This window comes from Phocoena phocoena, chromosome 1 (assembly GCF_963924675.1).
Source record: "Phocoena phocoena chromosome 1, mPhoPho1.1, whole genome shotgun sequence".
NCBI lineage: Eukaryota > Metazoa > Chordata > Mammalia > Artiodactyla > Phocoenidae > Phocoena > Phocoena phocoena.
The window spans coordinates 137,714,032-137,731,122 of NC_089219.1; the positions used below are offsets into that span (position 1 = coordinate 137,714,032).

The 17,091-nt window shown below is 44.7% G+C and overlaps 1 protein-coding gene across 3 annotated transcripts in view; it reads left to right on the forward strand.

Annotated features, from left to right (window-relative positions):
• Positions 1 to 17,091, forward strand: part of CACNA1E (calcium voltage-gated channel subunit alpha1 E) — a 297,634-nt gene that overhangs the window by 246,614 nt on the left and 33,929 nt on the right. For all 3 annotated transcript variants that reach the window (XM_065890348.1, XM_065890357.1, XM_065890366.1), the window contains 9 exons: positions 4,263 to 4,274; positions 5,920 to 6,016; positions 8,398 to 8,558; positions 9,087 to 9,224; positions 10,050 to 10,251; positions 11,069 to 11,233; positions 12,057 to 12,167; positions 15,682 to 15,765; positions 16,516 to 16,641. In XM_065890348.1, the coding sequence (XP_065746420.1) occupies positions 4,263 to 4,274; positions 5,920 to 6,016; positions 8,398 to 8,558; positions 9,087 to 9,224; positions 10,050 to 10,251; positions 11,069 to 11,233; positions 12,057 to 12,167; positions 15,682 to 15,765; positions 16,516 to 16,641 (1,096 nt within the window). The remainder of the gene's footprint in view (positions 1 to 4,262; positions 4,275 to 5,919; positions 6,017 to 8,397; positions 8,559 to 9,086; positions 9,225 to 10,049; positions 10,252 to 11,068; positions 11,234 to 12,056; positions 12,168 to 15,681; positions 15,766 to 16,515; positions 16,642 to 17,091) is intronic.

Here is a 17,091-nt window from a genome sequence, read left to right on the forward strand (position 1 = left end):
TTCTCCACACCCTCTCCAGCATTTATTGTTTCTAGATTTTTTGATGATGGCCATTCTGACTGGTGTGAGATGATACCTCATTGTAGTTTTGATTTGCATTTCTCTAATGATTAGTGATGTTGAGCATCCTTTCATGTGTTTGTTGGCAGTCTGTATATCTTCTTTGGAGAAATGTCTGTTTAGGTCTTCTGCCCATTTTTGGATAGGGTTATTTGTTTTCTTGGTATTGAGCTGCTTGTAAATTTTGGAGATTAATTCTTTGTCAGTTGCTTCATTTGCAAATATTTTCTCCTATTCTGAGGGTTGTCTTTTGGTCTTATTTATGGTTTCCTTTGCTGTGCAAAAGCTTTGAAGTTTCATTAGGTTCCATTTGTTTACTTTTGTTTTTATTTCCATTTCTCTAGGAGGTGGGTCAAAAAGGATCTTGCTGTGATTTATGTCATAGAGTGTTCTGCCTATGTTTTCCTCTAAGAGTTTTATAGTGTTTGGCCTTACATTTAGGTCTTTAATCCATTTTGAGTTTATTTTTGTGTATGGTGTTAGGGAGTGTTCTAATTTCATTCTTTTACATGCACCTGTCCAGTTTTCCCAGCACCACTTATTGAAGAGGCTGTCTTTTCTCCACTGTACATTCCTGCCTCCTTTATCAAAGATAAGGTGACCATATGTGCGTGGGTTTATCTCTGGGCTTTCTATCCTGTTCCATTGATCTATATTTCTGTTTTTGTGCCAGTGCCATACTGTCTTGATTACTGTAGCTTTGTAGTATAGTCTGAAGTCAGGGAGCCTGATTCCTCCAGCTCCATTTTTCGTTCTCAAGATTGCTTTGGCTATTCGGGTTCTTTTGTGTTTCCATACAAATTGTGAAAATTTTTGTTCTAGTTCTGTGAAAAATGCCAGTGGTAGTTTGATAGGGATTGTATTGAATCTGTAGATTGCTTTGGGTAGTATAGTCATTTTCACAATGTTGATTCTTCCAATCCAAGAACATGGCATATCTCTCCATCTGCTTGTATCTTCTTTAATTTCTTTCATCAGTGTCTTATAGTTTTCTGCATACAGGTCTTTTGTCTCCTTAGGTAGGTTTATTCCTAGGTATTTTATTCTTTTTGTTGCAGTGGTAAATGGGAGTGTTTTCTTGATTTCTCTTTCAGATTTTTCATCATTAGTGTATGGGAATGCCAGAGATTTCTGTGCATTAATTTTGTATCCTGCTACTTTACCAAATTCATTGATTAGCTCCAGTAGTTTTCTGGTAGCACCTTTAGGATTCTCTATGTGTAATATCATGTCATCTGCAAACAGTGACAGCTTTACTTCTTCTTTTCCGATTTGGATTCCTTTTATTTTTTTTTTCTTCTCTGATTGCTGTGGCTAAACCTTCTAGAGTCAATTTTAAACCTGATAAAATTTCACCAATTAGCCAGGCAGTGTAAAAAAATTCTGCTTATACAGTTACTAGCAAAGCGTAGCTAAGTGTTATCAAATGATTATATTTAAATGATCTGTAAGAAGCTCATGAATTTTTTCTTAAACAATATGCTGCAGTTGATGTATTTGAAGAGTCTGTTCTCCTGGTTTGATAAAACCTCTCCCTTGCAATCTTGTTGACTTGGATAATGGCTTAAATGACTCTTGTATGCAGGGATTTGGGAGAGGTAGTTTAGCCTAGCCCATGTGTAAATTTATGCTATATTTTAATTAATGGGGACTACGTTGTTGATGCTTTTCCTGACCCTGTGGCTTTGTTAGCCAGTATTCCTTTCATTTCAAATGACAATTTTCAAGTTCGTACTGAATGTATGTTGACAAAACTGAGAACCCAAGCATGCTTTTTTGCAGCCACTCAAAATCCTAGCTTTTCAGTAGCTCTTCTGCAGACCTGTTTGAAAGATGTGCAGAGCAATGACTAATCTTTTTTTTTTTTTTTTTTTGATTAATCTTTATTTTACTTTTGGCCTGTGTCTGATTACTATCCTTGGCTCAACTCTGTAGGAGTCAGAATGGGACTAATAGCCCAGTACTTTGGCAACCACAGTCAGCTGTTAAGATCAGAGTGTACCATCGAAGCATTCCACTTCCCAAACCAAGGGACACATACACACACACACACACACACACACACACACACACACACACACGTCGTCAGAGATCCCCTTTGTTCTATAGCGTGACATTTTACTAGGATCCTGGGACAAAATTAATTGTAGAGAGCAAGTTCTGTCCTTTATCTGGGTGTGTATGAGGAGAAAAAATTATTGAACTTTCCTTCAATACGATGGGCATCTGTGAGTATGAACCCATTTAGAGTCTACTGGATATAAAGGTCTTGGTGTTAAGGACCTGGGCTAATGGAAGGTGAAAGCCTGGACCACTTTGTTCTCTCATTTCAAGGATTTGGAAGATTCTCCCTGAGCTTTTGCTAAAGATGAATATAGCCTGGAGAAAAGATGGTGACCTATTTAGTTATTCTGGCAAAATTTTCAGTCAAATGATTCCATCTTTCCCAAGCATTTAGCTTGCAATTATACCTTCATTTGTTTGCTTGTTTATTTAAGGCCTGTCTTCCCTCCTAGATTAGGAAGGGACCTCATTTGTTTTGTTCACAACCGTGTAGTCAGTACTTAGAATAGTGCCAGACATTTATTAAGGACTCCATCAGTGCTGTTATATGAATGGATAAAGGTATGTTTGGCTGACCTACCACATGCCCAGTCTCATGCATGAGAAGACACTGTTATAACTCAGGGGAAGATATTTCCTCTGCCTTCTGAGCATTTGGAGATTATCACATGACGGATTTAAGGTTTATAAGGCCTTGGGTTTAATTCTCAAACCACCATTCATTTGGCATTTACAGTGAAAATTAATATAATTTTGAATGTGGGATCATTCACTGAATAAAATGGTCATTGGAAATCTTTGCTTGTGGTATATGGTGGTGTAACATAGGTTTGTGGTAAGTAAAAAAAAATTAAAAGAAAGGAAAAAAAAGTACCCTTCACAGCCAACTGTCAACCAAGAAGCAAAGGCTGAATTTTAAGCACTTCTTCATAGCAGCTGGCTGTTCACCCGTGGCACTGGGGCTCACTTACTGAGATCTTATGCAAGGCACACGTTCCATGGGCTGCAGTTTTGTTTGCAGTTAAGTGGATTTCAAGGATCTGTTCCAGCTCTAGAATTTGGTGAGCTGTTTGACAGAGCCTAGAACCAAAAACTTGCTGGCGCAGAAGCTTAATGGTGCAGAGCAAGAGCTCTGAGCATCATATAGACTTGGGTTCAAATCCCAGCTTGCCCTGCCACTGCTGGGCACTCAACCTCTCGGCCTCTTATCTGTGAAATGGAGATAATAATACCTTTGTCCGAAAGTTATTAGGACGTCCCAATAAAGAGTTGCACTAAAAGTGCTTAACAGAGTCTGGCCAAGAATAGATATTCAGAAAGTTAGCTTTTATTAGTTCTATCTCAAATGTTTCATGTTTATGCTCTCCATCTTTATTTTTGTCATTTTTAAGCCTCACCAATAGAACTGGGATGATTTGTCTGCAAGCTACACGGTAAATAGCTCACAACGGACAGGTGGTCATTTAATTTATCAAAAGGCATCCCTTTATGTGACATCAGGACCTTGATAGACAATGCCTTCCCCCGTATTTCAAGGTGGTTTTATAGTATGGCCCATCTGTGCTTTTGAGAGATGTCAGAGTAGCCCTCTCCTGGACATTGTGTCTCCCTCTTCAGATGAACTCCTTCATAAGCATAAGTAGGCCACTATCTCTTGAAACTTCTTTTCCAAGACATAGTTTCTGGCCCAGATCAGGCATTTTTCCTCTAGCCTGGCTTCTTATAAATTCACTGGAAACAGAAGGAGTTTGTCTGAAGGCTACTAAGGAAGTGGAAGTGAAAGACTACATTTAGAAAACTCCAATTCAGCGAGGCTCCATGGAATAAAGTACACATGGGGGATGCCATATAGTTCGAGGCAGCGTCCCTAACGCTTGCAGAGGTCCTTTGCCTCTGCAGGGTGGAGAGGTGGGTGTGGAGCGATGGTGTGCTGGCTCTTCCTCTCCTTCACGAAGCGTGCGGACTCTGCAAGTGCCAAGGCTGTAAGCGGGATCTCTAGGGTCTGGGCATCTCCAATTTCCCGTTGTCCTAAAGTTCTCTTTTCTCCCTGAATTTACTGACTATCTCCCTTCTCTCCATTACCTCTCCTCCTTTTTTTTTTTTTCTTTTTAACTGCTTTCTGCTTGGATCCTCCATAGGAATGCCTTGGGGTAAATATTATTTTTTCTTCAGTTTTCTTTGAAGTAAAAAAATATGGGGAGTGGGTTGGAGGAGGGAGAAAGTATGGTTGAGAGGGAAGGAACTGGCTCACTAAGAAAGGAGTGGTGAGTTTATGTGAGTGGTGTGTTTTCATTGATATCCAAGAGAACAGAAACTAGGAGTCACCAAGCCTTCTTGGGAAATGATCGTTCTTATTGGTTTGGATATGTTTTCGGCCTATATGTTGCCTTTTTAGAAAGGTAGATAGACGAACCTACTAAAGTAAAAGAGTTTATAAAATATACAAAGCCCGTGGATGCAAGAGCCCACTGATATCAATGTGATGCTTTTGGGTTATCTATTCAGATTTAGAACTGAGTAAAAGCAACTTACAGATCATGGATTGTAACCATTTAAGAGGGTCTCAAAATTCACATTCTAGGCAGTCAGCCTTCCATTAAATGTCTTCCTACCTTACCTTGTATGAAGGAATGGATGGCCTTTGGTCTCCCTATTTGGAGGATGGGTATGGCAGGAAGGACAGGGTGAAAAGCAGGCAGAAGCCTTGTAGTTCCCATCTGATGTTCTAGATGGATCCCATTTCTCCGATAGTTGGTGTCACGGCGATCTGGGCCAACGTGAGGAAAGAACCAGAACCTGAGCTCACTATTTAGAGTCTCATTTTCTACCATCTGCATGTTTTACAAATTGCAGTTGTTTGACTCAAATGCAAAGATCTCAAGGGATGGGCAGGGTGGAGAGAGAAATGCAGGTTGATTTATTCATTTCCTTCCTAAAAATAGAAAGATGTGTTTTGTCTACTAGGAGCAGACATTTCCGAGAGGCTGAAGAGGGAGGGGTCATCCGCTGTAGGGCAAGGATAAAGGTGGGCGGGGGCTGCAGTTTGGGCCTCCTCCAACTGCAGGCTCTCTGCAGCTTGTGCTAGGTGCAGAGGGCTAGAAATGGGAAGGGACTGCTGGAAGAGCCACTCGCACAGAGATAATCGGGGTGTGAGCCAAAGTCCTGGCTAGAAGCCTGCATGACGTGCTCTCTCTGGAGCCAGCAGCCCAGCCCAGCACGGGTGTCATGCCCCCACCAGCCTTCCTTACCCTGCTCTCCCCTGAAGTCATGAACTGTGCAGAGGTGACAAACCTAGAGCTGAAGGAAGGACTAGGTAGAGTCCTCTGATGAGACTTGGCTGTCAACCATGGCTCCCTATTCAATTCAGCACATGCTATTTGAGAGCCTTCTACTGAAAACTCCCTAGGCTAGGTACCATGCCTGTCCACAATGGGCTACGGTCACGTTCCCTAGTCGATTGATCCTCCATTTCCATTTGGTCGGTGTGGTCATCAGCAGCATTGCTCCGGCTGTTAGGGGTAGGAAGTGTTGATTAACGTGTGTGCACGGGGGCCTCTGTGGTGTGCCTGTGTCTTGCCCTTTGTGAGTATGCATGAGTGTGCGTGCATATGAGTGTGTGCACGCTGGGGAGTGATTGGAAATTTTTCCCAGAGAGTGTCGTTTGGGGTCTACTCTGACCCAATGTCAGGCCTCTTGCCCACCTCTTTCCCCCTTCTCCCTGTTGTTAACGTACTAGTGTGACTGTCACTTTAACTGTCCCCTGTCCTGTGATTTCCCGGGGCTTCTCCCCTGCAGAAGCAACAAGGGCCGGGACATCAAGACCATCAAGTCCCTGCGGGTACTGCGTGTGCTGAGACCGCTAAAGACCATCAAGCGCCTGCCCAAGCTTAAGGTAACGTTCGCCGGTTTCTTCCCATCAGCTCCCCTTCCTCTAGAGAGAGAGAAGCCTAGGTGGCCTGCTTTTGGAGAATTATTTCTGGGGATATTCTTTTCGCTCTCACAGAGACTGAGATTCTTTTCATCTGCTTGAACTAAGGGTCTGAGTTTCAAAGGAAAATAACCAATATCCTAAAAAAATCTATCTCTAAGGACTTTTGCCCTACCCTCTGTGGGAAGTCCTAGGAAGAACCCTGTGTGGCTTTATCCTGGAGCCTCCTGTGTCATTAAGGTGGGTCAGACACCACAATGGAAGGAGCATGAGCCCTGCGTGTTGTGGTCCGCATGCTACGTCAGACCAAGTCACCTGGGCTGGTTTCTTTCCTCACGATTCTAGAGAAAGAAAGAATCTTCTAGCCCTGACCCTTCATATCTTAGAGGCCAATAACTTGCCCAAGGACACAGAGTCATCTTTGGCACAAGCAGAGAAGAAATGGGGAAGTGAGCTCACACAACTAAGTTCTCCCTGTTGCCAGGACCTGTGTCTTCATAGGTCTATAATCTGGGTTCTCCTGCCCCCTGACCTGCTCACCAACCCTGAGCTCCTTCCCTGAGCCTTCCTGCCCTTAGGTTGCTGGCTTGTGGAACCCGCCTCTCCCACACACTTCCCTTGCTGTTATGGAAGCTGAAGCCGCATGGGAGAAAAGTTTTTCCTTCCTGAATTCCTGTGAATGAGAGCCAGCCACCACCAGGGAGGGAACAAGGGACTCCCCTGCTCCCTAGTTCCTCTTTCCCATTGGGTTTGCATCACCTCTGATATTCCCCACCAGTCCCTCCACCGCCACCCCAACTGCTTCCCTTTCAGCCCTCTGGCTCTGCAGAGAGGTGTTAAACCAGCCAGGTTGATCAAAGGCTTGAGACCACAGGAAGGTCTTTTTGGAAGACCCCTAACTGGCTGAGACATGGCTTCCTCTCAGAGCCCAGGGCCCTGGCCTCCTGCGTGGATTCCCGAGGAGAGGTACTCTTGCTCCAAAGGAAGTGTCCTCACTGCCTGCTCTCCTCCTCCACTGCCCTGCCTTCCCTCCTGGATCAGGCACCTCCCACGGTATCAGGAAGTCTTTCACACGCTGTTCATTATAACCCTCCACCTGGTGGCCCCAGCACAGGGCCTGGCCGGGGTCAGTGCCTGTGAACATTCATTCCTTTCTGCCTCACCCGCAGAAAAATTTGGCGGGGAAGCCTGGGGCCCTAACCAATGTTGTTAGCTGCAGCCCAGGTCCACTGGTCTCCTCCTCTGAGCTATGTTGGGGTCCTGAGAAGGGCTTGGACAGGATGATGAGATTAATTAACAGGCTGAAGAAGGCGACCCAACCTTGGTTAATTCCAACTAATTAGGAAGGGCTGGCTCTTTGCTCTGCGGCTCCATAACCTGAGGGAAATGTAGATGGATCTGATAATTCCACGAGGCTGCATGTCATTCACATTCCCTGCAGTGCTGAACTAATTAAACCAGCAGTGTTCACCCAGCGCGTGAAGAGGCAACTGCTCAAATGCAGCGCCACTGTGGGGCTAGACTCTCCAGTGAGCTAAACCTACAAACCTAGAAAATAACCTAAAAATGGTTTGAAATGTGTTGAATTCCCATGTAACTATTCATGGCTTAGGGCCTACAATGGATTCTTCAGAGGGAGATTCACTGCCTTGAACTGAAGTGCAAGTTCCTGATTCTGTCCATCTCTAAGAGAGGGTGGCTCTTACCCCTTCCCACATCACCTGTTGAATCTTCATCCCCAGCACAGCCAGCTTTAAACTAGAGAACATTTACGTGAAGTGTGGAATGTAATTGGGGTAAATGTGTGAACTTATTACAAAATATCATTAAAATGGACAAAGATGATAGTTTATTATCACTCCCTGATCTATTTAGAAAGGCTAAGAGAAAACAATACATATTCAGTATATAAATCAAATCTAAGAATGTGCCCCAAATAGATGAAGTTACGGATAAGCTATTTAATGCCTAAAACAGGCTAAATGATTGCAAGGATCCCTTTTCTGGAATAAATTTCTGTTTCACACTAAGTGGAATGCACGTAATAGGATTCCACAAAGGACTCCCTCCACTGCCTGGTACCATCTTGGTCTCTACTGCTTTGGGTTTCCTTTCAGATTCAGAACATGTGTTCCCCATCTAAATTAGAGGTTCCTACAGTCATGACCAGCTTAGAAAACAGGTCCGAATCCCATGAGTGTCACTTCTTCCTAGGGTGATATCTCCTAGGGCACCTTCTCAGTGGGCTGGCTGGTGGTAGTGTGGGTCCAGCTCAGCTGTAGGCAAATACACAGGCAAATCCATTTCAGGGATTCACACACCAGGGCTCTTTTTTCTGTTCACAGGCTGTCTTCGACTGTGTGGTCACCTCCTTGAAAAATGTCTTCAACATACTAATTGTCTATAAGCTCTTCATGTTCATCTTTGCTGTCATCGCAGTTCAACTTTTCAAGGGCAAGTTCTTCTATTGCACAGACAGTTCCAAGGACACAGAGAAGGAGTGCATGTAAGCGCCACCAGCACATACCACTCACTTTCTGCTAGAGTGTGTTCTGCCAAGGTCCACACAGCCCTTTACAGATAGGTCTTTTCTTTCCCCCTTTCTTAAATCCATTCCTCTTTTGGGAAAAAAGGCAAAATAAGAAGTTGCTACATTTTGAGTGAGTACCTCTTTTGTGTCAGACATGGAACATAGCATTTTGCATCAGGTTTTAATTTTAAATCTTTCTAATGACCTTTTGAGATAGGTTTTATTTGCACATTATAGGTGTGGAAGCCTGGGCACAGAAAGTTTAAGGAAGTTGCTCAAGGTTATACAGTGACTAGTGAAAGGATTAGGGTTTAATCTTCCATGTCTGTTGGGCACCAAATCTCATTTTTATTCCATGATAATACACTGCCTTAATAAAATCCCCTCTTGCTTGCGTTTGAATGCTGATAATTACTACTGTACATTATCAAAGTCCCTAGAATTTCTTTGCTCTCCCATGAGCTATAGTGAAGAGGTTCTGGTTCACTTCTGCTCTGGTTTTAGAGGAAACTATGTAGATCACGAGAAAAACAAGATGGAGGTGAAAGGCCGAGAATGGAAGCGCCATGAATTCCACTATGACAACATCATCTGGGCCCTGCTGACCCTCTTCACCGTCTCCACAGGGGAAGGATGGCCTCAGTGAGCGATGGGTTTGGCTTGGCATGCTTGTCTGTGAGCTGGGCTAGGGCCATGTGTTTGCCTTGAGAAGTTGATTCAAGATAAACAAGGCTAACCCTTTGTTATTGTACCAAGGAAAGTAAGTGGTTATGAGTAGGTAAGACGGGCAGGAGAGAGGAAGAATGAAGATCCTTCAGGCAGGAATCAGGAGGGAGCTGACGAAGTCAGGGCAATATTTGAAACACAGTGTTTCAGCCCATGACCAAGGAGTTGAATAGAGCCACCTGATTCCTACAGAACAAATGAGTTTTGACCAGCTCTCCACACCGTAGGAGAGTCTCTGAGGACTGTTTTAGACAGATTTATCCTCCGAGTTGGCCCTGGACATGAGGGTCAAGGCTTAAGGATGAGGTGGCAGAACCCAGAGATGCTTTCTGTGGTCATACCTCACATGTCAAAGACAACAGAATGCAGTTTTTATGCTGCTCGTAGCTGCAGGCTTATTTTTTCAGAGACTTGGCGGTAACCAAGACACAGCTTTCTGGTGGCAGCAAAATGCCAAAGGGAAATTCAGGAGTCTCTTGGTATTTTATGACAACCTCAACTATAAAGTAATGTCACTCTGGTGTTTAGGAGTTGGATGCGTGATGGCACCGGGGCTAAAAAGAGCAGTGGATTGGGGGTCCGCCAGCTTGGTTGTGGAGCCCCAAATTCACGGAGGATCCACCAAGTTTAAAAAGTCAGATAAGAAAATACAGTAGATGGCACATCTGCTAACAAAGCCTTGAGTCACAGCAGCTGCCAAGATCGCTGTCCACCATCTGTGCCCTCTCGTTCTGTCCCCAGAGTTTTGCAGCATTCTGTCGATGTGACAGAGGAAGACCGAGGCCCGAGCCGCAGCAACCGCATGGAGATGTCCATCTTTTATGTGGTCTACTTTGTGGTCTTTCCTTTCTTCTTCGTCAACATCTTTGTGGCTCTCATCATCATCACCTTCCAGGAGCAAGGAGACAAGATGATGGAGGAGTGCAGCCTGGAGAAGAATGAGGTGAAACGAGGGGTCTGGGGTGTAGGGCCGGGGGGCGCTCTGGAAAGGACTCTCAGACCAGCAGTGTTAGGAGGAAGACAGAATGCTCTCCATTTTGTTGTGAATTAGAGAGAGAATTGGGGGGAAATGCATTAGCCAGTCATTAAATAAATGTTTTTGGAGTATCCGCTCTGTTTAAAGCCCAGGTATGAGACACAGAGAACTGGGAGGGATGTAAGGTGTTTAAGATGCAGCCCCTGCGTTTATGTGGCACGTCATCTGGAGGTGGGAGTGAAAGACATGTGCCAAAATTATAACGTTAACACGTCTGCTTCCCTTCCTGCATCCCTCAATGGTGTATATTTGCAGTAAGGGCAGGGAACCTGTCTAACTTATTACTGTTTTTGTAGTAACAAGTGTAGTTCTGACACATTGTCGGGCTCATTGTTTTTATCCTGGAACTGAACTAGAAATTGTTAGAGTCTATAAGAGAAATGCAAATAAAGTGCTATGGGAATGCACAGGGAGATAGATTTTTACTTCTGACTGTGAGCTTCCTGCCCAAATATCTAAGTCTCGTGCTGTGTAAAAGGACATTAATAATCATCAAGTCCTTACCGCATGGCACCGAACCCCTCTAGTTCTGTGTATTCATTTAAGGTGACATCTCACCTGTAGCTCTGTCCAGATAATTTCTTTTGCTGCTTTTACCTCTGCTTGCCCAGCCCTAGCCTCTTCTCACACACTGTCCTCTTCTTCTAACCGTCTAACAGAGAGCTCACCAGTGTGCGAGGTTTAGGGAATCTGAGCTTGGCTAATCAGTGTGACTCTCCTGCAGAGGGCGTGCATTGACTTCGCCATCAGTGCCAAACCACTCACCCGCTACATGCCCCAGAACAGGCACACCTTCCAGTACCGCGTCTGGCACTTCGTGGTGTCTCCATCCTTTGAGTACACCATCATGGCCATGATCGCCCTGAACACTGTCGTGCTGATGATGAAGGTGAGAAGGTGCTGGCTGGGAGGTACTCGGGCAGGCTGAGCCTCGGCAACTGTCCCCTCGCAGAACACGTGTGTGTGTGCCTGAGACACTGAGAAAACACTCCAGCTTACCAGTCTGTTGCCTCCTTACCTACTTTTCTTTTCTTTTTTTTTTTTTTGCGGTACGCGGGCCTCTCACTGCTGTGGCCTCTCCCGTTGCGGAGCACAGGCTCTGGACGCACAGGCTCAGTGGCCATGGCTCACGGGCCCAGCCGCTCCGCGGCATGTGGGATCTTCCCGGACTGGGGCACGAGCCCACGTCCCTTGCATTGGCAGGCGGACTCTCAACCACTGTGCCACCAAGGAAGCCCTGTTACCTACTTTTCCATCGTGGAATTTCTCTTTCATCTTGTCTCCATCCACAGCCCAGCCTTTGGGTCTTTGGGGCAAAATGCAGTGAAATATATAGTAGCAGTCCAGGAACTCTGAAAGCAAAGGTTGGTGATGGCAATCAGACGCAGACAAGGGTGGAAATGTCAGGAGATGTAGATGATCATGGGGTTCTAAAAGAGTGTTGGAAGAGGTTTTTAATACTAAATGGTAAAGTAATTAAGTCTAAGAAATGGTTCTGCCCTTCTCACCTTCAACTCTAGGAAGACTGGCCATTTTGCTAATAAGACCTGTGTTTTCCTCTGTTTTGTTTTGCTAGGACGTGTGCTTCTCCTCTCTAGCCCTAGATGACACCAGAATGTCCCCCAAGGGCAGGGACGCGAGATGGCCAGCCTCTCTCATGGACCCTCTCACCTTTAGGGGTTTGATTCTTTCCTCTTTTCTCTTCCCGGCAGTACTACTCTGCTCCCTGTACCTATGAACTGGCCCTGAAGTACCTGAATATCGCCTTCACCATGGTGTTCTCCCTGGAATGTGTCCTAAAGATCATTGCGTTTGGCTTCTTGGTATGTCATGGAATTTATCCCGGCATCATTCTTGTCTTCCCTTCTCTTTGGGTACATTGCCAGCCTTTGTTGGAAGGGAGGGCAGTCACCGCTATTCCAGAAAGGGTTCACACACCTGCCCACCTAATTGTGGGCTTGTTTCGACTGCTTAAAAAACTGCCATAGAGACAGGATGATGTGTGAGGGTGTTAGGAGAAAAGACAAAGAGAACCAGATCCCCAGCTCCGTACGCATCTAGCTATCAGCTCTGTTCTTGTCAAAGTCTGTCAGTTGTCAAGGGGCGACAATCGTTGAGTCTTATTAGAACTTAGTAAGATTTATCTGTCAGGAAGAGCAAAACTAGGACTGGACTAATAAACCTGAGTGCTTATTTACTGGTGAAAGGTTTAAAATCTTATAACTCAAATGGGAAAATATCTGTCCCGCTTAGCCTCAAACATAGCAAATAATAGATTTTACCTAGTAATCCTCCTCCCTTTAGTTACCTGAAGAGTAATTTCTGCCAGTAAAAAGAAATGTTTAGCACTTAAGCTTCCAAAGGCTAATGGCCTTTAAAGTGTGTGTATGAGAGAGAGAAAGAGAGAGAGTGAGTAAGTGTGGGGTCGGGGGGTCAGTTTCTGGAATTGGTTTGGGGAGGGTTGGGTTGAGTTTTTCTGGCATGAGTCCTCCTTTTACTTCTCCTCCACTACTAATTATAGTTGTCTGGCAGATTTTCGCATCTGCCGTCAAGGGTGTTAAGCAACCCTAGCCCTTCACTTCAGTGTCCTGTAAACAAAATAATCCTCTCTGCCACCCTTGGCTCAGTGTTTACAGTGAGATCAGTGGGCTGTAGATAAACCCACCCGACAGCTGTTTCACACTTATTTTGTGTGTGAGCTACCATTTCAAATTATATGTATATGGCTTTCCCTGCAAGAAGAGAAACTCAGCTGATTATCTGAATATATGTTTGTCTGGTGGCAGCTTGAACAGGGACTCTGGCCTCGGCTTGATGGTTGTGAGTGTTGACGGTGGGGATTGCTTCTGGTTTCCTGGTGGTTCTTTGAAAAGTCATTGATTTGGTGGTTTGGGGAGGAGAGTTGAAGGGAACCCATTGCGGGTGGCTGTATTGTTGGTTGTTTGACTCCCTTTTGAGTCTTGGAGAAATAAAGAAAAGTAAACTACCAGCAACAAAGATGCCATTATAATACAGTCTGGCCCTGGGCAGGAGGAGAAGGGGGTGGGGGAAGCCTGTGTTAAAACAGGGAAAGTTTTTCCCCCCGCATCTTGATTATTTGCATGCCGGGTTGACGTCGTCTGTGACTTAAGTCCCCAATTCTGTGTCAGGTTATGGTGAATGTCGAATACAGGCTTAACTAGATGATTCGGCCCCAAAGCCTGCCTCCTTCCCACCTTCACCCCCGTATTTTCATTCAAGGTCTAGAAGCATTCTCACACTATAAAAGGCACCACTAGTCCCGAATAAGTCTTTTCATTGATATAGTACTGTAGATTTTCAGAACGCCCTAATATATACTGTTTTGTCAGATCTTCTCAATGACTCTGAAATAGGCATGGCAGAAGCTGTCATTATCGTTGCTGTTATTTTAAATGAGGAAATTGAAGGTCAGAAAAATTGTGTTGCTTTTTGAAGATTACAGAATAAAAGGCAGTAGAATTGGAAAGTGGAGTGGGAATAGAAAAGGAAGGAAGAGGAGAAAGAAAGAGGGAGAGAATTGACATACATTGGTTGTCTACTAAATACCAAAAGCTTTATGTATTATCCATTTTAGCTTCATAAGGACTCTATTAGATGGCCATTATGGTTTTCTTCTTATACGGATGAGCTAGGGCTCAAGAAGATTCAGTACTTTGCACAAGGTTACTGAAAGGCAGAGCCAGTGTTCAGATCCTGGTCTCTCTGGCTTCAAAGCCCACACTTTGTCCACCGTAATCTACTAGTCTGTACTATGCTATGCTGTGCTCTACCATACTGTATTGTAAGACCTCCTCTACTGGAATCTAGGGCTTCTGTCCCCTGAGAGCTAGTTTTATATTCTAGCTCTCATATGGGGAATTAGGAAGCTCGCCCCGGGTTGGTAATAGGAGAGCACTGAAAATTGAGGAACTCAGAGACTCAACTTGACCCCACTCCTGAGGTAGGCATCCTTAACAGCAGTGAGTTTGTGAGTCTGTGTACTTAGTTTCTGTACGTGCCTGGCAGGTGCCTGTGACTTTGGAATCAGACAGGCCTTTCTAGGCCTCAGTTTTCTCATTCATAAAAGGAGGATAACAGTAGCTGCCATATAGCCTTAGATACTGTGTGTGTGTCCCGTGAGGGAATATACCTAAGGTGGCTAGTCTTGAGTAGGTGCTCATAAACGTACCTTCTCTCTCCCCAGAACATTTCTCTCTTTATCGCGTATCTCTACCCATTCTTCTTGCTAGCCCTACCACTCAGTAATTTATGAGGTATTTATCACTACCTACTTACAGCATCCATGGGAGGAATAAATGAACTGAAAGAATGCCAAGGGAGGACCTGGCACAAAATCTGGCATGTGTAGCAAGGATTCATGAATGCCAGTTGTGGGGATGGAGGAGGGTGTATTTTGCAGTGCTCTGAGGGTCTCTTACGGGAAGTGCCACCCAAGGGCAAGTGGGTAACGTCTTGGAGTCCCAAGCGTTTTGTTTCTTTTAAGAAATATAGTCCAAGGTCTGTTTTCACCAGAGCACTGGAGATGGGAGCAGAGCCCACTTTCTCTATTAAGCTTAACGTTGGCTGGCAGGTGCGTTATCCAGGTCCTTTACTTCTTCGTGTCCTTTAACCCACTCATTCTGTTGCTGCTTCCTTGTATTTTATTTAGTTACACCTCCTCGAACGGTGTAATGGAGCAGGGAAACAGGGGAAAGATGAGTTTGTTCATCCTATTGCCAGCCAGCAGTTGGTGTGAAAAGGCTCAGTGGAGTTAGGAAGAGATTTTTGGCACATCTTTGATCTTTAGTCACTTAGGACATCTCTGTGACTTTTATTGTTAGTTGAAAGTCAGAACTGTATATTTATGGGGTCACATGATGCTATATAAATAATAACTTACAAGTTATAGAAAACCTTGGAGTAACACTGTAAAGAATTTTATTGTCTTGTAGGTGACAATTATGATCTTTCATTTTTGGACATCAAAATGTTCTAGGCCACAGATCTCTTTCTTACATATTTTTATGTAATATTACATGAAAAAATCTTACACTTTTTTTGATGTAGCTCTTTAGTGACAGCTTCAAAAACAAGGTCTCCAAATAGTGATGAAACTGCTTCCCAAATGAGAAACTCTCAAAGTAGTGAAGGAAAAACAGCATTTTTGGTTAGAAATAGGAAACTAAAGCGAAAGTTAGAACGAACTTGTCCTGGAATTGACAAGTTTTAATTCCAAGTGACAAAGTTATGTCATGAAAAATGTCTTTTTTCCATTTTCTCCCGTGTTTTCTTTTCCTTTTTTTCCCGGATGTTCCCGTGGCTGAACTCACTTGGCAGAACTATTTCCGAGACACCTGGAATATCTTTGACTTCATCACGGTGATCGGCAGTATCACAGAAATTATTCTGACAGACAGCAAGGTGAGTGGCTCCTTGGTCCTTCTCTTTAGGCTTGGCCCTGGGGTTGCATTAAAAAAAAAATTCTCTGCACATTGTCCATTTTTAACTCCACAAGTCCAATGTGCAGCCCCCTATTCACTTCCTCATTCCTGAGCTTTTGCCAGAAAATGGGAACATTGGATGGCGCTGGATCTCATGGAAGGCTTGGTCCCATTTGCACGACTCAGATAGCAGCCATCCAATGGGGGTGAATGGGATAGAGGGCCCAGGAGAGGCCGAGTGTGCACAGTGTCCTGCTAGATTCTTTGGCAGACACAGAAGAGTCACAGGGTCTTCGCCCTCAGAGTTGTTAGACCTGAACTGTTTCCCTGAAATGGTTCACCTTAAGGAAGACTTGGAGAGCTCATCACAAGTCTTTGAATATTGGAGGGCCATCATGTGCAAGAGAGATTGTTAGGTCTGCCCTCTGGCATCCAAGTGCAGAGTTAGGACTACTTAGAGAAGACTGGGGAGGCCAGTTTTGTCAGCTGTATGTGGGGCATCCATCTGTGGTACTTCCATGCCTGCCTTCTGGGAATAGAGGGCAGGCCTGGGGAGGCTCCGAGAGATGGTCCCCACTGGCCCATCAGCTGAAAATGGGGTTAAAAACAAAAGACAGCATCCATGTTCCATTCTATGATCTGAATGAGAGATAAATACACAAATACCAGTGCTTAGATGTTCTAAATGACCATAATGTCACTAATGATATGTTTCCTTTTGATCCACCAGCTGGTGAACACCAGTGGCTTCAATATGAGCTTTCTGAAGCTCTTCCGAGCCGCCCGCCTCATCAAGCTTCTGCGTCAAGGCTACACCATCCGTATTTTACTTTGGACCTTCGTGCAGTCCTTTAAGGTAAAGGGCACAAGCTCCTCCCCTCTGAGGGTTGCAGCGGCCCTGTCACATCAGACAGCACACCAGGCAACGCAGCATGAGTCCACACGTCCCCTTCGTTGCTGCATTAGATAAACACAGCAGTTCTTAGTTACAACACAACTTGGCCAGGCAGCGGTTAGCGTATGACTGGCTAGAATCTCATGCTAAAAAATCACCCCAACTTTGTAACTCAGTTACCTTCTCTGTCCACTGAGGCAGGGGGCTCGTTTTATGAGGTGTGCTCCCTCCCGAGGTATTTCAGTATGCCCTGGGCAATCCCATCCACGGACAGAGCCAGCCACCTGTAGTCACGTATCTTCTGCATTTTTCAGGGATTCGTCCGTGGCTTTATTTCACAGAACGGTTTTTCAAAGGACTCCTTGAGTTGTGTTTTATAACAAGATGATTCATACCAGTCCCACCCGTGTC